Raw genomic sequence first — 24428 nt, forward strand, 5'->3', positions numbered from 1 at the left:
CTCCTCGAATATCATTTAGAATTGTAATATCTCTTTCTTTGTGATTGTTTTACAGTATAAAGCGACCACATCATTCTTCATGCCCGTATAAGCTATTCCGCGCAAGATAGTTAGCTCGTGACATAAGTGACTAGTTTGCCAATCGCAAAAATATATTCCTAATAACAAGAGAACTCCTTAGCATACGTTAAAAATATACAGCCACAGTGGATTAATACAGTGATTACGGTACTCGTCTGCTGAACTCAAACATTGCGGGCTTGATACCAGCCACAGCGTCGCATTTTCAATGTAGGCGATGATGTTAGACGAATTCGAAATCAAGCGATATTAGTAGACAATACTACCTTTTATTTTATTTACTGCTAACAATATATTACTGCTACGCAAGTAGTAGTAATAACTGTACTTGATAACGCTTTATTCTTAAAACATGTAATACTTCTGATCCAATGAAAACGTTCTGGCGAAGCCTACCTGCATTGGCGTGCTCTGTGCCGACAAGGAGGTGAAGCCCACGATGTCGCTGAAGTATATCGTCACGCTATCGTACGACTCTGCCGTCACAGATTCTCCTTTAATGAGCTGACTAGTCACCGACCTGCATCAGATATTGTGGGTGAAAACATGATACGCACGCTTTAAATGATCAAAAATTTTATAGATTGCCATCAAATGCCGGGCCATCATTATCAGCAAGCTTCGGTGGCCTCTATACGCGGCCACATCTCCGCTGCTGCGCACATGTTACTCGAAGCACCAATTATCGCTTTCGGGCACAACTTGTGTTGCAACTGGAAATCCTTCATCACTTCTGTTGTCAAATTCAGCAACTTTATTTAAAGACAATCATCTTTGCCATGTATAAATGCATTTGCTTCTCTATTATGTTTTCTTCCCATTCGCATCTGTTCACAACTTGTGATAAGCAGTCCTGATAACGCACCGAAATGCTGGGAACTAAACGTCAGCTTTTCACCTTGTGCTATCGGTGCCAAATCAAACCCGAGCAGCAGTTAGCATTCGAACAGCCATAGTGGGTTCTCTACAGTCATAACAGTGGACAGGCATCGGGTTTGACAACACAGCGCATGAGCGTGCCTGTCTATGGTGGTACTGTTACGGAATGCTAGCCCCTGCTCGGATTTCCTTTGACACCGATAGCACGAGCATCTAGAATGTTCAGAAAGCGCATTCTACTTCATGCATCAGTATCTCTCCTGCTCAAAATGAATTGACACTCATGCGAGAGCGCCGTCATGATCTCTATATGGTTGCGTTAAAAGGACACTAAAGTCAAATACCAATTTATGTCAGAGTGAAAGCTTAATGTATGACAACTTCTAAAACGGCTATATAATCAAAAGCAGTGTCCTACTTTCCAAGAAATTAAAGGAACACTGATGTCACATTTGCTCATGCCAAAATTTTTGCGTTAGGTATAGGAGCTGTCAACCCCGTAGTAGCGATTCGCGACATACAACGCAACTGAGAGACGAATAACTATCAGTTTTATCGATTTACATCACTAGTATATAGCACGATTGAAAACGGCCAGCAAGCCCGTCATTCTAAGCGCTAGGCACGGTTCCTCGCGGTCACCTTTAGATCGGCCACAGTGGACTACAACTCCACACAAAAGAGTGACGTGAGACTCAGCTGCTGCGCCAAGATTCTGTCTGATAGGCGCAGACATTCAGCCATGCCCTGTCACCTACATTGCCGTCATCGCCATAGAAAGTGTCGACAAGGATTGAATACGACAGTCTGGAGCTTGGAATTGCCATGATTCTCGACGTCGCGAATCATTTTTTGTTTCAATAAACCCTTTGCAAAACTGCGATTCCCAAATGGACGCCGTTCCAAGCAGCAATGAGGAGGTGCCCGACGATTCTTGCTTCAGCCATACTCACTCGTGCGTCTCAATTAGCTATATTGGTGAGTTTTGGCGTGCAGAGCATTCAGGTATTCGTAAAGGGGGTCAATGGAATGCGGACCAGCTGAGATTACGTTATCCAGGTTGTTTGCGCTTCCAGATGGCCCCCCTATCAGGCCTTTCACTGTTACAACAGCAGTAACCCGGTATTACGAGGACGCAAAAAAAAGTCTATGGACGAACTAAAATTCACTAGTAAAGATACCTGCGTGTTACTGTGTTACTTGTTAGTGATGATATTTGTTTATACGCTACTGCACGTTGACAGATTGTGGTCGTGTTGGCGTCTAACATACATGTAATGAAATTACACCCTCATTGCACTTTTCCAGCCCTTCGAACCACACGACTGCTACTCACAACAGTTTTCCGACATGCTGACTGACGAACACACGATGAATCATGCTTTTTTCGCCGTTCTTTTATAGGTGGTTTGTGTCTATGTAATTTTACAAAATCATTCAAGGCGGTGCGACGAAGATCAAATACAAAGAGTGCGTTTAAAGGCTTCAGCGCCAGTCGGCGCCACAAAACGAACACTCGCATCGTAGACGCCATCGCTGCTAGCGCGTCGCCACTTAGGATAGTATGCGTGATATGTATCACACCGAACACGTAGCACTAGTGCCGATCTAGCAGGGCTCTTCGTTTCCCGTACAGCTCTCGTACGCTATTTGCCGCCGAAATAAAATAACTGCCACGTAACGCACGTGATTGAAATTTGACCAACAGGACCTACGACACTGAGCAATCGAAGGAAGGGCACATCTTGATTCTTAAATTCTGTCAGTGCTTCTTAAAGGTAAATTCACGATTACCCAGCACATTCGCCAATTTGTTAAGGCGTTTATTAGTCGCAACCAGCGAGAATTCACAATGGCGACAGTCACGGCCAAGCGCGGACTCCCAGCGCGAGCGGCGTCCTTGTAAGGTAGCCCCACTAGACGGTACTCAAAAGTTCGACCCATTTGAGAGTTCAGAGACAGCGCTACTACGAGACTAATTATGAAATGGAAGCGCACAACGTAGAAGCAGACGGAAAGACAGGGACAAGCTTCCGTCTGCTTCTACGTTGTGCGCTTCCATTTCATAATTAGTCATGTATCACCAACTCGCCCAATCAACCATTTTGACAAGCTACTACGAGAACAAATGCGCCAAGAGTGGGCAATTCGCTAAATGATCCCTATGACGTTGGAGTTACCGCCTACGATTGATAACTAGTAATCGAACTACCTGCACTAAATAAAGAACCTTCTGTGCATCAAGATGCGCAAAACAAAAAACTGCTTGTTCGTTTCTGTTTCATTAATGAAAATCCGCCGTAAGTTACTATGAGGCATAGAGTTAATATACAGACTCCGGAGTAGAAGCTCCCCATAGGGTCCATGCATTGAAACCTATATAACCGCTCGGGTGGCACCATCATGGAACGACACTAAGCCTTCGCGAGACGTTCACTCGCGCTCGCCATTTCATACTGTAATAGCAGCGCGTATTTTACTGTTTCGTCCGTCTCGGTTACATCGCTCGTGTTATATCGCTCGTGTTAGTGTTTGGCTCATGGCGACGAAAAACACAGAGGACAGCGCAAGCAAGCCGGCACATACGACCGCACGCCGCACCGCTAAGTTTTCTACTTTACAAGGCTGGTGGCGCTATCTGCTAAACAAACCTGCAAACACTTCAGTGAGCAGTAAATTGCACAAATGATCGTTGTTTCTTTCCTCAAAATAGTTGATAATAAAGTCATACAATTTTCGTTTGTTTGCAATATGTGAACACGCTTGTTTACGATGTATATTGTAAAACATTGTGTATTTCATACGTCTAAACTTAGCTGTTCTAAAAAGTGTTGTGATGGCAAAAATGCAACGTTCCAAGATGTCAACGTTTAGATGTCTATAGTTTATCCGCCCCAGCTTTCACTCTAGAGTCAGTATATTAATTCAATGCTATGGGGAATGGTGTGAGTGGTCCAAAGTTCAATTTTTACCTGGTTAAACTAACCAAGTCGTGCTACCTAGCGGGGCTCACTTGAACCAAGCACGCCTGCAATCTTGGAGGCCATGGCAGGAAATCATTCTATAGCTGTTGTTGCTACTGTGGCTCCCGCTACTTTCCCTCTGCTGCTAGTACTGTCGGCGGCCGTGCAGTAAAACCGGGAAACGTTGTGCACGGCAACGGTGACGTAAAAATTTCCTCTCGAGGTTGAATGGATATATGAAATAGCTTTATTAAGGTCCAATAGGTCGTGCTAGTGTCCTAGCCCGATGCGGACCGCTCTCACGTTTGGACCGAAAGACCTAGCCTTTCAGCCGCTTCGCGGGCCCGTTGGACTGCCCACAATTGTCCCTCTAATGTAGTACTGCACAAAGCTGCGTCCCATCGTTCTTCTGTATTTTCCTTGTCACTGCGTAACGCGGAGCAACGCCAGAGCATATGAGCAAGTTTTATGGTGTCGTGGCATTTATCGCATGTTGTGGCCACTCGAGGTGTTTTTTTTTTTCTTTCGAAGTGTGCTAACGCGATGCTCACCACAAAAACGTGATAATAATTCAAAATAAGCCCTTATTTTGCACAAAAGTAGCAGTACAAGGTTTGTGAATCGCTATTTCAGCGATCAACATCGACTTGACATTTGCCTTTAATGTCCCTTTATTCAAGCCGTGAAAACTGCATAAGGTACGACTATCACAATCGGAACAGTGAAACGCGCTGCTTCGAAACTCACCGTGGTAAAAGCTGATACAGGAGGTCCTCGGCTTTTCGCTTCTCTTCGAGGTAGCTTGCGGTGCGCTCTTCGACTAGTTTTTCCAAGTTGTTGGCGTACTGTTCCATTCGTGATAGGAGATTGTCCAGGATGTTCACCCCCTGCCTCTCTCTGAACCATAAATGTAAAAATATAACTAATTAAAGAGATAATTAAAAAACATTTTTGTTTTAAAAGTTATCGAAGAACGTCTGTGTTGAGCCAAGCGAAAGTCAGCTTAACGACCTTCATACAAATATACAACACACGGTACTAAGTATGCATCATGAACACTGTTTCGTACGCTCAATGAACGTCTTGAGAAGTTGGATATTTTGAAAAGTTATTATTGATGTGGCGGAACACCAATGATCCAACTGCTTTCTTTCACTCCATTACACTAACTTAAGGTTAGTGTTCAGCCAACGCGGAAAGCCGCTAAATGTCTGGCATGTACTGTAATGCGTAAACGGATGCAAACGGGACGTGTCATAGGCAAATGCCTGTGAGAAAACAGTTTGCTTCAAAAACTGGGCTTGACAAAGCACGCATATCCTGCGCACTTGAGAGAAATAAGGTGCAGTGGGCGTTCACATATCATCATTTGATATTTAGGAGAGAAAGAAACAGGTCGGCATTTTTATTTTTTGTGTGTGTTTTGTTTCTCGAGTGAGTGGTGATTGCTTGGCGAATGAATGTAGCTTCACCACTTACAGACGGAGCTCTTTTAAAGCATACAAGGTCCAGAAGAACAGAATTGACTGGTAGCGGCTTACCCATGCGATGAAATGTTTGTTGCACTGTATTTGGCCCTGCAAATGTTCGTATTTGACCCTGCAAATGTTTGTCGTCAGTCACTTAATGAAAAATTAGCCAGAAAGTTTTTGCAAGTGTTTAGCGGATACCACGCTTCTCAGAAGAATGAAGAAAACTAGCATAACGATTGCCAGCCTGCCACCAAAAAGTTTATTATTAATGCTCTAGTGGGTACCAAGCAAGTGTGCTTGCAGTAGCTACCCAATGAGTGCTATAAAAGGGCTCTGAAAGGCTGCTCTTCTAGCTTTCGCTGTGACTGTGCTGTGCATTCCGCGCAGGCCTAGCGTTTTGTTTTTCTTTCCTTCCATAAAACTAGCGCTGACTTTCATTGTAAGCTCATTTGAAGAATCGTCCCATCGATCAGCAGAAGCAGGATACAGGCGAGAAGGGTACAGACGGTCGCCATGCGTCTTGACTGAACGTCACCGGTTCTGCGACGACCACGGTCTGGTTACAGGCACGTTTTAGTCACTTATGGTCACCCATTCGCACTCTGAATTTTACGGTGCTCATTGGACACGTTGGACAATGTAAATACGAACATTGAAATGTTTTGCTTGTTCAATAGGTACGCAACACGCGTTCAGAGCTTGATATACCTAGTGTGAAGCATTGCGGTGTTACATAGCAGTGACAATTTGCACTTTTTCTTTCTTTAGTAGCCTTTCTTGGCGATTACTAAGTTTTAGTTAGGAAGGCGCCATTATCCTACATGTGCGACCCTTAAATTTATATTCAGTCGAGAGTTCAGTGAATCAACACGACACTTATATTGCCTTTGTTCTACAAAAACATAACAAAAATTGAGATGATGAAAAAGAGGCGGTGAATTCAGGCACATTCACTGTGAAATATGTGGGAACTGAATGTAGGTCGGCCAATCGAAGCCTTCAACAATATTCCGGCAAAAAATTTCTCACGTATATTAATTCAATGACATGACAAGGGCATTGACTTATCTAGAGCGTAACGGCGCTACAGTTGGCCACCTCATAAATATCCGTACGCGATATAGTAGTAAAATTATGGGTCAGAACAAGAGAGCAACACGATTTAACAACAATAGTCAGCCCTGTTTTCTCCTATACAAGTATCCAGAAAGGAATAATGTTAAAATGTTTCTGCATTTCTCAAATCGGGGTATTTAGCCCCGAGACAAAAAGGACCTTCGTGAGAGAAAAACGTAGTACTGCCAGAGAGAAATTGACATTTCCTTCCAATCATCTACCAGGTAAAAAGAGCAGTTTTCACGCTTTTCTTCATAAGTTGAACCAAAATAAATGCAGTAACAGAAAAAAAGTCACAGTTTCGCTGGAGGTTGAAGCAATGAATGCGTTAGCAACATATTCGAATGTTTTACGAAACGAGGCAAGCATTTTTAGGAGCAGTATCAATTTTAGTAAACAAGTGCTTGCTAAGTAACCAAGTTTTTTGCGGAGCAGCCACAGTAGATGACCAAAGCAAGGTTTTGCGTAGTGACGGCGTTGATGAGCAGCGCCTCCCGTGGACAGCGCATGCTGGTACTAAGGACTCCTGTGGTATAAGGACGTCGTGTGTTGCCGCTGGTGGCAGTTTGTTATGTGTAGAGCGTATCTACGTGTGGACCGCCACTTCAGGTGCAGTTTTGGCACCATTTTTTCGTGTTGATGGCACAGCTGGTAGAAGCTCCCGCCCGCTGTGGCAGCAAGAGGCGCGCGCTGATTGTTGCCGCAATAGCGCGGCAAACGTAACCCCCCCCCCCCCCCCTGTTCGCTAACGAGATAAGCGCACACGCAGACGACCCCGGCCTGAAGGACGATGTTCACTAGAAAGAGAAGGCTAGCGCAACCTTCCCCGGGTATATATATATATATATATATATATATATATATATATATATATATATATATATATATATATATATATATATATAGTCAAGTAGATCCTCCGTGAGCGGTCACAACGTGGTTTATTTTGACGTTTCGGCCTAGAGTTTGGCCTTCATCAGGATGAAGGCCAGACTCTAGGCCGAAACGTCGAAATAAACCACGTTGCCCCGCCACGGTGGTCTAGTGGCTAAGGTACTCGGCTGCTGATCCGCAAGTCGCGGGATCAAATCCCGGCTGTGGCAGCTGCATTTCTGATGGAGGCGGAAATGTTGTAGGCCCGTGTACTCAGATTTGGGTGCACGTTAAAGAATCCCAGGTGGTCGAAATTTCCGGAGCCCTCCACTACGGCGTCTCTCATAATCATGTGGTGGTTTTGTGACGTTAAACCCCACAAATCAAATCAATCGAAATAAACAACGTTGTGACCGCTCACGGAGGGGATCTACTTGGGACCGTACGTGGGACCGTCCTCCGACAGAATAACAGATGTAACGGTGGTGCAACAGCATATAAGCGCATACATTTCGCTTGCAATGATCACGTGAGCGCAAACATCATAAAAGCAAGTGCAACAATCAGACATAAAATCTATATGGGGGCCCCGTATCATATCACATCTTACTTACAAGCAATCTATTCACATGTCACGACACGTGCACACGAATTACAGCTGGCACAAGCAATAACATCTACAGCGGTCACTGATGCAAGACACTCAGTTTCCCCGTACTCTCAATTCAACCGCCTGCGATTGTATTGAACTTAAAGATGAAAAGTGATTCGCAAACGTCCGTGTCATGATGCGTTCGGTAGCCAGACTCCAGAATCGACTCTAATGATGTCAAATGAGTGGCCCATTGCGTTAGCATGCTCTGATATTGGAAGGTTACGAAGTGAAGAGACATGAGCCTTGTGAATGTTAAACCGATATAGGAAGGATGTTTCGGTTTCGCCTACGTACTGCATTCCACAGATCGAGCATTCCAGGAGGTGAACTACTTTACGCGTGTCGCAGTTATAGATACCATTTATATCAATGCTGAAGTTAGATGTGGTGCTGTTTGCGATAAGTTAACTGGTCATATGGTGGCAGGCTTTGAACAAGGTTTGTTGCAAGAACGGCAGCCAGTAGGTTTATTGCGTGCGCTTTTTGATGACGTGAGTAGGTGGCGCAGATTTTGGGCTCTTCTGTACGGCACACGCGGTGGTTGTGGGAAAATTGATTTAATTCGTTCACTTTGTAGAATTGCGATATGGTGCTTTCTTAAAACGGCATTTACGTGTTGCGCAGGCACGGCAAATCTTAGAACAAGGTAAGTGTAGGAGAAGACCGGCTGTTTATTTTTGGTGCTTAAGAGCGCTTTGCGGTCCTGGTTACTTGCCCTTTTGATGGCATCATCTATAATCTTGGAAGGGTGTTTCTGTTTTGATAAAGCACTCCGAAGCTGCGCACAATTAGAATTAAAATCAGTTTCTTGGGAGCATATTCTTTTAAAACGAAGGGCCTGGCTATAGGGTATGCTGGTTTTAGAGTGATTGACATGGTTGCTATTGAAATGAAGGTACTGTTGAGTATCAGGTGGCTTTCTGTAAACTTTAGTGGCAAGCTGGCTGTCACACATTGTTACTGTTACGTCAAGAAAGTTGATAGCTTGTCCTGAGTAGGTGTGAGAGAATGAAATGGACGAATGAGCGTTGTTGAAATCGTGAATGAATGATAAAAGATTAGGTTCACCGTGCTGCCAAATCATGAATATATCGTCAACGTACCTTTTGTAGTACAATGGTTTAAGTGAACGGCTTGCCAGAAATTCGTTTTAGAGTATGCCCATGAGAATAGCGGCATAATTGGGGCTTATGATTGATTTGTGGGGTTTAACGTACCAAAACCACCATTTGGTTATGAGAGACGCCGTAGTGGAGGACTCCGGAAATTTTGACCACCTGGGGTTCTTTAACGTGCACCCAAATCTGAGTACACGGGCCTACAACATTTCCGCCTCCATCGAAAATGCAGCCGCTACTGAATTGGGGCTTATGGGTGTGCCCATCGAGGTGCCATTAACTTGAAGGTAATCAGTGCCATCAAATTCAAAGTTGTTAGATTCGAAGACGAATTTTAAAAGGGGCATCATAGTCTAGCTATCAATTATTTTGTCACAGACAGACTCGTATGAGTGAAGTACTGCTCGTATTCCATCTGCATGAGGAATGTTCGTATATAGGGACGCTACGTCAAGCGTAACCAGGAGTGAATCAGGGGGGACAGAAAGGTCGACGATGTCGGTCAAAAAGTGGTTAGTGTCTTTGATGTGCGATGAAAAAGAAGACGGCATTCGGTTAATTACTGTATCTACAAATTAAGAGATCAGTTCCGTAACTGTACCAATGCCGGAAACGATGTGTTGAACCAGGGTTTCCTGACTTATGTAGTTTCGGCAGGAGATAAAAGCGACCCGCGACTGGACTTAGTGGAACGAGGGTATTCAGAGCCGAATATGGATTTTTTTTTGCTTTTCAATGAGGCTAGTTAGCGTGCGTATAAGGACAGATTTGAGCTGCTCAGTGGGGTCTTCGTCTGGCCGCCTGTAAAAAGTGCTGTTGAAAAGCTGTCTGGAAGCTTCGCTGTCATAATCATGTTTGTTTAGTAGTACCGCAGCTTTATCTTTATCAGCTGGTTTAATTATGATGTCACCACGATCTTTCAGTTGCTGCATTGCTGTTGTTTCGTTGATCGAAAGGTTCCTTTTAAACGGAACCTGTTTACGGTAAATATCTAGCACATCGCGTTAAACGGCAGCGATATAGAGGTCTACGCACTTATCTCGTTGGGTTGGTGGGGTCCAATGTTTGTAAGATGGCAAAATAGAGGTAGGGCATTAGCAGGGCTTTTGTCAAGGAAGTATTCTCTCGGTCTTAAGTTTCTGGCAAAAGTGTCCAAATACTTTATCAGCTTGAACTCACTAAAACCTCCTGTCACTGGGCAAATAATTGAGCCCACGTGAAAATAGCGAAATTTCGTCAACGGAAAGTTCATATTGCCACGTTCCTTTTACCAAGTTTTGTTATCGTCCCAAAACACTACACAAGTCTCAGCGCAAACCGCGCCTGCAGTTTTCGAGAAACTTCCGGACTATAATAGATCATTTCGATAAGATCACGCCTACTCTGCGAACTGTACAGATCATTCTGGAACCTACGCCACCGCCAGCGATAACGCTAGAACATTCGACGGCAAGAGTATAAATGCCGACGCGCTTCACCGCTTGCCAGTAGTTGATCGACGGCCGACGCTCCGTTCACTGCTATCTGTGCAAGACTGCTACTGCAATCGAACTTTCCGTTTACCGGGCACAGGTTCACCTAAATAAACAGTTAAATCCCAACATAAAGTCCCCTGTCTTCGGCCACGTCACGACCCCGTGACAATATGAAGACAGGTTTACTACGTTACTTGATGATAGGGGGTCACCTCGAGGTCTGTAGTTATTAGATCGCGAAGAAATTTCAGCGTATGCATCATCGAGTGAGTATGAGGCGTAATAACTTTGTCCCTGACAAGCTTCTTCCTTTTAGCTGCATATATTTCATCTGATTTTTTTCGCTGGTATGCTGCCAGCAGCGCGCATGCATGGATGGCGAGATTGTGATGGGGAAGTAATTGGCTTTCTAGGTTACGAATGGCTTTGAGCGATGTTTCGTAATGGCGAATGGCAATGCGGACAAAATCAAAAGAAGCTCTCAAGAGCAACTCATTCCACGCGACAACCTCAGAACCAGGCATGCTAGCTGTGGCGGGTTTTATGACAATGCGGAGACCTCTAGGTACAATGCTAGCTTCTAAATAAGTCTAATAGATGACGCCATTAAAAGGGCAAGTAACGAGGACCGCAAAGCGCTTTTAAGCACCAAAAATAAACAGCCGGTCTTTTACTACACTTACCTTGTTCTAACATTTGCCGCGCCTGCGCAACACGTAAATGCCGTTTCAAGCAAGCGCCATAACATACTCCTTCAAAGCGAGCAGCTTAAATCAATTTTCCCAGAACCACCACGTGTGACGTACAGAACAGCCCAAAATCTGCGTGACCTACTCACGTCGTCAAAAAGCGCAGCAATAAATCTACTGGCTGCCGTTCTTGCAACAAACCTTGTTGCGAAGTCTGCCACCATATGACCAGTTCACGTATGGCAAACAGCACCGCATCTAACTTCAGCGTGAAAACAAATGGTATCTATAACTGCGACACGCGTAATGTAGTTTTGCCTCCTCGAATGCTCGATCTGTGGAATGTAGTACGTAGGCGAAACCGAAACATCCTTCCGATATCGGTTTAACATTCACAAGGCTCATATCTCTTCACACCGTCACCTTCCAATATCAAAGCATGCTAACGCAATGGGCCACTCATTTGACATCATTAGAGCCAAGATTTTGGAGTCTGGCTTCGAAACGCATCATGACAGGGACGTTTGCGAATCATTTTTCATCTTTGGGTTCAATACAATCACAGGCGGTTGAATTGAGAGTACGGGTAAACTGAGTGTCTTGCATCAGTGACCGCTGTAGATGTTATTGCTTGTGCCAGCTGTAATCCATGTGCACGTGTCGTGACATGTGAATAGATTGCTTGTAAGTAAGATGTGATGTGATACGGGTCCCCATATAGATTTTATGTCTGATTGTTGCACTTGCTTTTATGATGTTTGCGCTCACGTGATCATTGCAAGCGAAATGTACGCGCTTACATGCTGTTGCACCACCGTTACATCTGTTATTCTGTCGGAGGACGGTCCCACGGCCGAAACGTAAAGAAACTTTTCTGTTTTTAGGGGCGAAGCTTCTTATAGCAGCAACCGTTCGTCTCCAGTAGTGTGTAACAATTATAACATCTTGACCTCCAAGGTGGTGCCGGTGAGAGACTTCTTCTGTGCGTTGTTGAACAATAAAAAATAGTGCTCAATGTACATGTCAATGGCTGCTGATAGGGAATGAGAGACAGGAGCATTCGGCTTTTAGTTAACGCACAGGCTGCGATCACCATTAGCAGCCATTGGCATGTACATCGAGCCCTATCTGACTGAAAAAGTTTGCTACGTCATGCTCGCTCGGCGTAACCTCCTTGGCTTTCGAAAGGTTTAGCGAGCGCTCGGCCACAGTGCCATGAATACAGTGAACTAGTATATACCATGAACTCGAGGTGGTTAAAGGTGGGAAGTGGAACCGAAGCGCAAGCCGTAAGAAAGTGTGCGTGTGCCACCTCTCGTTTAGTCCTTGGAATGTCCGCTGGATGGCGGTGCTCCTATATGGGGTATATATGATGAAAAGATGGGAGATGATGGTACTTTGAGTATTAAATAGATGGACGAACGGACACAGAGACAGATGCATGGATGGACGCATGAACGGACGCAGAGGCGGCTGCATGGACGAACGCAGGAACGGGCGCACGAACAGACGCACGCACGGACGGACTGATGGACGCATGGACGGTAACACTGACGGACGCATGGACGAACGGAAGCAAGAACGAATGGACGGACGAATTCTTCGCCCCATTCTCCATCATTCACTCCGTGGATATGCTGCCATTTTTTCGACGTGTGTCTTCTTTTTATTCATACTATTTACCAGCGTCCAAGAATTTATTTACTGCAATTATATATATATATATATATATATATATATATATATATATATATATATATATATATATATTCGGTCGCAGGTTCGGTTCCTGCCAACGGCAAGTTATCTTTCTTTTCTTTTTTCAGTGTCGCATTACAATTTGGTCTAACTTGCCCTTTACTTTCCTTCATATTATTGTCTGTTAGATCTCATTATATTGTGTCAAACGCGAAAAAAACTAGCGCTTAAGTATACACTTCTTTCCTTTATATTACATATATATATATATATATATATATATATATATATATATATATCACAGCCAGTAATGCCAAGGAATGTACAGGGCAAGTTATTAGAACCAATGGAATGTAAATAAGAAGAAAGAAAAGTGGGTGAAAAAATAACCAGCCGTGATGAGCAGGTATACACTTCTTTCCCTTATATATATATATATATATATATATATATATATATATATATATATATATATATATATATATATATATATATATATATATATATATATATATAAAGAAATAAGTGTATACCTAAGGGCTCGTTTTTCCGCGTTTTAACACAATATTAATGAGATCTAACAGACAGTAATGCCAAGGAATGTATAAGGGAAGTTATTAGAACAAATGGAATGTAAATATGAAGAAAAAAAAAGGTAGGTGAAAAAATAACGAGTCGTGAGCAGGAATCGAACCTACGGCCTTCGAATAACGCGTTATTCGAACGCCATACCTCATATTCTACACACACACACACACACACACACACACACACACATATATATATATATATATATATATATATATATATATATATATATATATATATATAGTGGGAGTAATAATTCAATGGGCCAGTTAGTCTTCGCGAAGGTATGGGATATGGCACAACGGGAGCGTTGTCAACAAGGATAAATATATTTATTTCCCAACAGTTTCGGGAGGGGACCTCCCTTCATCAGGGGATGAGTTATACTGACATGAGCTTCCAAACTTCCTTGCTGCCGCGTCCCTCTCGCCTTGAAAAACGTCTATCAAGGCGAGAGGGACGCGGCAGCAAGGAAGTTTGGAAGCTCATGTCAGTATAACTCATCCCCTGATGAAGGGAGGTCCCCTCCCGAAACTGTTGGGAAATAAATATATTTATCCTTGTTGACAACGCTCCCGTTGTGCCATATCCTATATATATATATATATATATATATATATATATATATGTATATATATATATATAATATTGTAGGCATTCATTAATTCATTAAGCACATCATCTATCTTTACACATATTCATCATCATGAGTGGTTGTCATCTTCTTCTGCTGTGGGGACTTGGCTTGTCTGAGTTCTGTGCCTTGGGCGTGGTCGCTTCATCGTGTCTTCTGGGCCTAATAAAGGTTGCCTTCACCGTTACAACACAAGTGGTGGAGCGTGCTCTACGATCTTCCGTCCTCTCCCAGCCCGATCTGCCTCCTGGAGCTGCGCTAAGGTCGTCGTTTGTGCCAGGTGTCCGGTAACATGCCTCAGGACGAGCCAACCGGCGCTTCTGCGTGTACCTTCACGGCCCCGGCTACCACGGCTTATCCATCGTGGATTATGACCGCGCACCAGCGTGAGCCGCCCACGTTCGCCGGACTTCGAGGTGAAGATATGGAGGATTGGTTGGACCAGTTCAATCGAGCGAGTTCCACTAACAACTGGGATGATCCTGCCAAGCTTCGCCGTGTTTCTTTCCATCTCACAGGCGTAGCGAAAACATGGTTTTTCAATCATGAAACAGACATTACGGACTGGACACGTTTCAAGCAACAGCTTCGCCAAATTTTCGCACCCCGGCGGTTCGTTCAGCTCTCGCGAAGAAGACACTGGATTCTCGCAAGCAACAATGCGGTGAGTCCTACACATCGTACATAGAGAATGTGTTGCTCTCTGTCACCGTTTCAGCACGTCCATGTCTGAATCAGAGAGAGTTCGTCATCTATTGAAAGGGATAGGCACGATCGCGTTCAATGCCTTGGTCATTCAAAACCCGACTACAGTCGCTGACGTTGTTGCCACGTGCCAACGCCTAGAGGAACTTGAATCCCAACGGTTACCGCCGGACAGCTCCGAAAACACTACCACGACTGATGCCTCATTGCGTGCCATGATCCGGGCGATTATACGGGCAGAGCTGCAATCTTTCGGCCTCTCAATGACACCGAGTCCACCTCCCCCCTCCAACAATGTTTTGCGGGATGTTATCAAAGAGGAGTTGGCGTCCATGTCCGGGACAGCGTATGTAGACGCTCCAGTACCTCGACTCCAGCCGACGTACGCACAAGTCCTCGCTGGCTCACCACCCGTGGTACAACCGATGCCCGCACACTCGACGCCTGTCCCGCTGGCTTCGTTAACTCCGAGTGTGACTAGCCAGCCCTTTCACCCACCGTGGCGGCCGCATCGTCCGATCTGTTATTACTGCGGCTATCGGGGCCACATTGCACGCGTCTGTCGGAAGCGTCAGCAGGACGACCGTCGTGGACTCGACACCTACGGACGGGATGATGGGACAAGCTGGTACCCTTTTCAACGTCGTCCTTATGATCCGCCGCTACGCCGCTCACCGTCTCCAACTGCGACATTTGAGCCAACCAGTTCCTACCGCTCTTCTAGACGCCGCTCACCCTCACCCCTCCGCCGTTCCACGTCTTCATTGCGACCTGTCTCGCAATTAACCAACCAACGCCCGGAAAACTAACCTCTGCAGCTTTTGGAGGAAAAGCTGCATCGAACGAAAAGACAGATATTGCTCCAGTGCGTCCATATAATACGATAGCTGTTTTAATAGAAGGTGTGTACGTGGACGCTTTCGTAGACACTGGTGCTTCTTTGTCTGTGATTGATCGTTCTTTGTGCTCACGTCTACGAAAAGTCACCACCCCTTATGATGGACCTACACTGCACGCTGCTCAAGGGGACGCCATTAGATCTGCCGCTATGTGCACCGCTCGTGTTTTCATAGCTGGTATTCTTCATTTTGTACAATTTGCTGTGCTGAATTCGTGTGCCCACCAGATTATATTAGGCTGCGATTTTCTGTCTACGGCGAACGCTTCCATCTGCTGTCGAGAAAATGTTGTTCATATGATGGACACTTACTATGCCCTGTATGCGGATGACAAGCCCGTTCGCTTGCTCGCTGCTGAAGAGACCGAGCTACCACCTGGTCATCAGCGGATAGTTGCCATCACTTCTAATATGATCGACTCTGGGGATGTGTTTGTCCAACCATCTGCACGCTGTCTCGCAAGAGGTATAGCCCTTGCTTCAGGTCTAGCGCGATTCCACAATGGCTCCGGACTTCTCTACGCTACCAACCAGACTTCTGAGAAAATTCTCATTCCTAAAGGCACCACAATGGCTTGCGTTTCTGAATCTCAACCTGTGTCTGTTGTCCCGTTTATGCCAGCGTGTTCTGACCTTCCTTCTATTGGACGTTCATCAAGCGTTTCTGTTCTTGCTGCGACTATTAGTCCAGAACTGACCTCTTCACAGACAGATGAGTTTCTTGCCTTGCTTCAAAAGCATAGGACATTGTTTGATGCCCATTTCTGATCTCTGGGACAGACGTCCATTATTAGGCATCGTATCCAGACCGATGGCACTTCCATCGTACGCCGTCGACCATATCGTGTCTCTTCGTCCGTGCGTGAGATCATTGAACAAAATGTAGCCGATATGCTGCAACGGAACATTATACGTCCCTCCGCGAGTTTTTGGTCATCCCCTATTGTTTTAGTAAGGAAAAAAAATGGCTCCGTGCGATTTTGCGTGGACTACAGAGCACTTAATAAGATTACCCACAAGGATGTTTACCCCATGCCGCGCATAGACCATGCTTTGGATTCACTGCAAGGTGCTGAGTACTTCTCAAGCCTAGACCTGCGTTCAGGTTACTAGCAAATACCCATGCACGAGGATGACAAAGAAAAGACAGCGTTTTCAACACCAGATGGGCTGTATGAATTCAACGTCGTGCCATTCGGCCTTTGCGATGCTCCAGCAACATTCGAGCGGATGATCGACACAGTTTTACGAGGCTTGAAGTGGAAGACTCGCTTGTGCTATTTAGACGATATAGTTATTTTCTCGTCAACCTTCCCTCAGCACTTGCAACGACTGGACGAAGTTCTTACGTGCATTGCAAACGCATGCCTTCAGCTGAACACCACGAAGTGCCGTTTTGCGAGCAAGACGATTAAAGTGTTAGGCCACATCGTAAGCTATGACGGTATTCGTCTCGATCCTGACAAGATTTCCGCTGTCCAACACTTCCCGCGTCCTGAAAAAGCCAAAGATTTGCGCAGTTTCCTCGGCCTCGCTTCTTATTTTCGCCGATTCATTCGAGACTTCACCTCAATAGCTTCACCATTGCACAAGTTGCTCGGATCAGGCGTCGCCTTTGTGTGGTCTCCTGAATGTGAAGCGGCGTTTGCCCAACTGAAGTGTGCACTCACATCCGAACCAGTAATCTGCCATTTCGACGAAACCGCGCCTACGCTCCTGCATACAGACGCTAGTGGTCGAAGCATTGGTGGAATTCTCCTACAGCGAGACAAATCTTCACGTGAGAAAGTCGTCCCATACGCGAGCCGTGCACTGACCTCTGCTGAAAAGAATTATCACCGAACAGGAGTACCTAGCGGTCGTATGGTCGATATGGTCGTATGGTCGAAGCCCATGTGTCCAGCAGACCATCAGGATGGTCTGCTGGACACATGGGCTTCCAGAAAACGTATGACCGCATAAGATGTCACTACTACTGGCCGGGCTTGTCCACCTGTGTCGCGAAGTACGTTGCCTCATGCGCCCTTTGTCAGCGTCGCAAGCTACCTACATCAACTCGAAGTGGACAATTACAACCGCTCCCGTGTCCCCTGCAACCATTCGAGGTAGTTGGCATTGACCTGTATGGTCCGCTTCCTATGACTGTCACGGGCAATCGATGGATAGTTACAGCTGTCGACCACCTGACCCGCTACGCCGAAACAGCTCACGTGCCTTCTGCTTCAGCTTCGGAAGTGGCCGACATCATCCTTCGGGCAATAATCCTTCGACACGGAGCTCCTCGTGTAATCCTGAGTGACCGTGGAAGAGTATTTCTTTCAGAACTCGTCGAAGAAGTGCTCAAGGCAGCCGTCACTACACACAAAACAAGCTCCAGTTACCATCCTCAGACGAACGGCCTGAGTGAGCGCTTTCATCGTACACTGTCAGATATGATTGCGATGTATATCGAACCCGACAACAGAAACTGGGACACCATTTTGCCATTTGTCACTTTTGCATATAATACCTCTGTACAGCGTACAACCGGTTACTCGCCGTTCTACCTCGTCCACGGTCACTTCCCCTCTTCTTTCCTCGATGTTTCGTTCTTCTCTGCGCCTGTCAAACCATGTTTATCTTCAAGTGAAGAATACGTGTCTCGTCTACTTCATTGCCGCCAGCTAGCTCGCGTCAACACTGAAGCCAAGCAACAGGATCGCAAGCTTGAATATGATGCCTCTCATTGTGCCGTGTCTTTCAACCCTGGCGACGAAGTCCTCCTTCTTACACCCATTCGCACTCCCGGACTGTGCGAGAAGTTTCAATTACGTTTTATTGGCCCCTACACTGTCTTGGAGCAAACGTCTTCCGTGAATTATCGCGTGGCACCCGTTCTTCTTCCGACGGACCGCCGCTACAGGGCAGCAGAAATAGTCCACGTATCCCGCATGAAGCCTTTGATACGGCGTTCATCTTCGCTTTAAAATGCGGCCAAGAACTGCGGTCAGGATGACCGCTTTCACGTGGGGGGGAAGTTAGTGAGGGCATTCATTAAGCACATCATCTATTCATCATCATGAGTGGTCGTCATCTTCTTCTGCTGTGAGGACTTGGCTTGTCTGAGTTCTGTGCCTTGGGCGTGGTCGCTTCATCGTGTCTTCTAGGCCTAATAAAGGTTGCCTTCACCGTTACATCACAATATATATATATATATATATATATATATATATATATATATATATATATATATATATATATATATATGTGCCGTAGAAAGGCAGTGACTGATAGTAGAGGCTGATGAGTAAATGAGAATGGAATAAACATGATGTATGAGCCAAGGGCCACGTCTCCCGCATCTAGCGTCTCACAAGCCGGCTGCATGAAGGCCTGCCATCTCCATCAGGCGCTCATCATAGACGCAGTTTCCCCATAGTAGAATACCTGGTACTCTGAATCGTTACCCACTTTTTCTACCCCCCCCCCCCCGTTTCCCACAAGACGCCCTGACCATACATCGACCACAGCAGCACGCAGTGACCAGCACCATGACAGAACCATCGGCTGACATTTACATCTCCATGTACACCTAGGGTGCTTTGCAGGATCGGCCGAGTTTCACCCGAGTCCGCGAAACTCGGCATGTTCCCTAGCTATGGCGACACCCTTTTATGATCCAACCAACAGTAAGAAGTCAAATCTACCCCTCAGCGCACTGCGTTTCATTGGTTACGATGGAACCCGTCATCGCGTCACGGACAGTCGGGTAAGTTGGGTGGTGTTTTCAAACTAGAGGCATCTTCTTTCATTTCTTTGTCATTCCACCAAGACCAGAAGTGCACCCTCTCGTAACTGGGGACTGGCATTGCAAGAGACGTCCATCATCAGCTGAGCTCTCTCAAGCGGTGCTCGTCGACGAGTACGCTGTCTGCGTCCCACAATAGCACGGGAACACTTCCAAGTGCACTGCAAGGAACGCGCACCAGCGTGCCAGTGACATGTGGTCCGCGTCGCACACGAACGTTATGACACGCGGTCGGCGTTTAAGAAGAAGCGCGTGCACGGACAGAGGGGGCTAAAAAATTGACAGATCCCACGTACATTTCAAATCAATGACATGCGAAGCACGAATAAGAAATGTTGACATGTCACTTTAAAATCAGCACAAGGTTACGAGGTGCAGGTAAATGATGCCGTACGTGAGTTCCATGTCATGATTGTCACGTTTGGGTGTGTCGTTTACCTTCGTCATCTATTCACGCCACGTGATACCAAATTTAGTGTATGTGGAGCTAGCAAAACGCTCGCGAGAACGCCATGAGCGTGGTATCTTGTCATGTTCTTACATAAAACGCGTGTCAGGATTATCATGTTTTCACCAGTCATATACTTTCGTCATCCATCGACATCACGTAACAACAAATTAGGTATATGCGGAGCTAGTAAAACGGCCGCGAGCGCCTCATAAAAAGCCCAATATACTCAAATGTAGCGTTGACGAGCGCGCACGCTGGGCACAGCGACGCTACGTTAGCAAAACGCAAGAACTCTATAGTCTGACGCCAGGCGCGACCGGCGCGACCAGCGTCCGTCGGCGCGAAACTCACGCCGATGCGCTACCCAGACAACGCTTAGTCTCCCTCTTTTCCTGACGGATGGACGCCGGACGCGCTGAATAGCGCATGCGTCAAAGCGACGCACCGCGGCGCGCGTGTGCGAGTATATGGCAGGACAGGTGCCTGGCATGGCACGCCGGCGTGACGCGACAAAATGAATGCCGGCGAGCACGCGCACCGCGTCACGTCGAAATGTATTGGCGTCTTGACTGTTGCATGCAGTCATGTTCTTACATAACACGCATCTCATGATTATCAGTCACACACCATCGTCATCCATTCACGTCACGTAATACCGAATTTAGCATATGTGAATCTAGCGAAACGGCCGCCAGCACATCATGAGCGTGGCATGTAGTCATGTTGTTACATGACACGAATCTAATGATTATCACTTTTGCACCAGTCACATACCTTCATCAATAATTCACGTACCGTTATACGAAATTTGATATATGTGACGCTAGCGAAATGGCCGCGAGCACATCATGAGCGTGGCATGTAGTCATGTTGTTACATGACACGCATGTCATGATCTTCATGTTAGGGTCTGTCGCTTCTGTTGGCCATGCAATTATGTCATATTATACCGGTTTTGCACCATGCCATGTGAAAGAAAACCGCCGCAAGAGCTGCATGATCATGAGATGTATATCATGACATTCATGACATACATGTCAGGATTTTCATGTCATGACTAGTCAATTATGTTTTTCATACAGTCATGTTCCGCCACACCAAGATTGGTATTGAGCCCCGCCGCGGTGGTCTAGTGGCTAAGGTACTCGGCTGCTGACCCGCAGGGCGCGGGTTCGAATCCCGGCTGCGGCGGCTGCATTTCCGATGGAGGCGGAAATGTAGGCTCGTGTGCTCAGATTTGGGTGCACGTTAAAGAACCCCAGGTGGTCTAAATTTCCGGAGCCCTCCACTACGGCGCCTCTCGTAATCATATAGTGGTTTTGGGACGTTAAACCCCACATATCAATCAATCAAGATTGGTATTGATACCATTATCGAAACGGCCAGGAGAGCTAAAAGTCGTAGGCGGTTAGGTAGATAGATAGATAGATAGATAGATAGATAGATAGATAGATAGATAGATAGATAGATAGATAGATAGATACACTCATAGTCACCGAAGAGTGCTAAGAAATGCTTCGCATTCAAAATCATGACATGAGTGTCATGTAACAAGATGACTACATGCCACGCTCATGATGCGCTCGCGGCCGTTTCGCTAGCTTTACTTATACCAAGTTTGGTATTACGGGACGCGAATGGAGGACGAAGATATGTGACACGTCCAAACATGATAGTCATGATATTCGTGCCATGTGAAACAAGACTACGTGCTACGCTCACAGCGTGCTCGCGGCCGTTTCACGTGGCGCACATTTACCAAATTTGGTATCAGGTGACGTGAATAGATGAAGAAGGTAAAGGATACGTCGAAACGTGATATCATGACATGAAAGTCATGAACGGCATAATTTACCTCCACCTTGTAATGTTGTGCTGACTTTAATGTGACATATCTACTTTCTTCATTCGTGCTTCGCATATCAGCGATGCCCGCTGTACGTGGAATCTGCCATTTTTCATTACGCGGCTCTTCAAGCGCTCGTAACGCTCACCACCTGCCTTATAAAGACATCGTATTCAGGTAGATAACTTGGCGCATCGGGAAAATCCTCTCTCAAGCCATGGCCCTTCCGTACGGCTTCATACATCACCGTCCGGGGCACACGCACTCGACAGTCCAAGCCAAACAGAAGGCTCAGACGCATTGAACGTCGCACGCTACCAGGTGCAAGAACCACTCGCAGTGAACAGCGAAAAAGAAGTCCTTGATGAGTGATCTGTACACTCTGAAGCATTACCTTCATTGCCCGAAAGGCAGCACAACAGCCTAAAGCCTGCCCACTGGACACCACATACAATTGCCCAAAAATGAGTGTCATGGTCAAAAAAGGCTGCCACCTTAGCTCTTTTCGCAGCAACATCATCAATGCCAGAATGTCAAGAACAGCAAAGACTCCAAGGGCTAAACCAACAAGGACAATGACGAACAGAAACATCATCGGACAATTACTCAAGGGTTAAACGATCGCGTCTACAAGCGAATCAAGGTACGACCAATTCAAGACGCCTCGCTCGAGGGAAGGAAGACACCAAGACATTTTGCGGAAAAGAAACTTCACACAAATTTTCTCCGAAACAGATCAAGGGGGAGCCTACTATCAAGGCAATTAAAACAACAGGGACAAAACGACACAACCGGCCTAAAACAACATCCTATTTTCCGGAAAGACAAAGGCATCACCCCGTCAGCCAACGGCTACGCAAACTGTTAGTGCCCCATGCGTTCGAGCTACGAGTGGTCCAAGGCGTTCCACCCTTGTTCATTCCTCGCTAAAACTGCTGTATCATAAAAAAATATCCGTGTTAAAGCTGTGCTTGTGTTGTCCCGAACACAACAGCCAGCCTCACCCACAAGAGCTCAACTAGACATCACCGGACATGCTGCCGTCTCCTGCGAAGTTTAAATGTGAAGCACTTCTATTGAACTTAAGCAACGTCGAGCGAATCCATCCATCCAATTATCCATCCATCCATCCATCCATCCATCCATCCATCCATCCATCCATCCATCCATCCATCCATCCACCCACCCATCCATCCATCCATCCATCCATCCGTCCGTCCGTCCGTCCGTCCGTCCGTCCGTCCGTCCGTCCGTCTATCTATCTATCTATCTATCTATCTATCTATCTATCTATCTATCTATCTATCTATCTATCTATCTATCTATCTATCTATCTATCTATCTATCTATCTATCTATCTATCTATCTATCTATCTATCTAGCCACCTGCGACTTTTAGATCTCGTGGCCGTTTCGATAATGGTTTCGATACCAAACTAGGTATAGCATAACATGACTGTATGAAGAACATATCTGACTAGTCGTAACATGAAAATCATGAAATGTATGTCATGAATGTCATAATTTACATTTCATGGTCCTGCAGCGCTTGCGGTAGTTTTGTTCACATGGCATGTTGCGAAACTGGTATGGTATGGCATGATTTCATGGCGAACACAAGCGACAGATCTTAACATGAAAATTGTGACATGCGTGTCATGTGACAACATGACTACATGTCACGCTAATGATGCGCTCGCGGCCGTTTCGCTAGCGTTACATATACTAAACTTGGTATTACGGTACGTGAATGAATGACAAAGATATGTGACTGGTGCAAACATAATAATCATGAGATGCGTGTCATGTAACATGACTACATGCAACTCTCATGATGCGCTGGTGGCCGTTTCGCTAGCTTCATTTATAACGAATTTGGTATTACGGGACGTGAATGGATAACGAACTGTGAGAGCGTTGCTGCGTTCGCAAGGGGTGGCCGCTTAGGACGTTCGCCTCCGTACCGTAGGGGGGGGGGGGATACGACGGTAGGGCGGTGCAATCACGGCTCTTGTTCCAGGCATAATTTTTCCAGGAGGCATTGACGTACATTGCCAGCATGTCGGCGATGTCCTGGTTTAGCCGCTTGATGAAGCGATTGGTCTGTGGGTGTTACGCTGTCGTCCGGTGATGGCTTGTCTGGCTGTATACCAAGATCTCTTGAGTTAGGCCCCCATAAATGCCGCTCCTCTGTCGGAGATGAGGACCTGCAAGGCGCCGTGATTTAACACGATATTTTCGACAAAGAACTTAGCTACCTCAGATGCACTGCCTTTGGTCTGGGCTTTTGTCTCGGCGTAGCGGGTGAGGTAGTCGGTAGCTACCACCAACCCCTTGTTTCCGAAAGCCGACGTCGGGAACGGCCCCGCTCCAGTAAGTCCATATCAATCTACTGGAACGGTCGGAGAGGAAGGTCAATGGGCTGCATAAATCCCGCTTACTTTGTCGGCCGTGTGTTAAGTCACTGGCAGTCCCGGCTTGTCCTCACATAACGAGTGAC

General features: G+C 46.0%; 1 protein-coding gene across 1 annotated transcript in view; it reads right to left on the reverse strand.

Annotated features, from left to right (window-relative positions):
* LOC119171524 (atrial natriuretic peptide receptor 1-like) overlaps positions 1 to 24428 on the reverse strand; it is a 642832-nt gene that overhangs the window by 159216 nt on the left and 459188 nt on the right. Inside the window, exons 16-17 of the mRNA XM_075892142.1 lie at positions 4671 to 4820; positions 478 to 601 (exon numbers count right to left, since the gene is read on the reverse strand). Of these exons, the coding sequence (XP_075748257.1) occupies positions 478 to 601; positions 4671 to 4820 (274 nt within the window). The remainder of the gene's footprint in view (positions 1 to 477; positions 602 to 4670; positions 4821 to 24428) is intronic.

Source organism: Rhipicephalus microplus, chromosome 4 (genome assembly GCF_043290135.1).
Source record: "Rhipicephalus microplus isolate Deutch F79 chromosome 4, USDA_Rmic, whole genome shotgun sequence".
Lineage (NCBI taxonomy): Eukaryota > Metazoa > Arthropoda > Arachnida > Ixodida > Ixodidae > Rhipicephalus > Rhipicephalus microplus.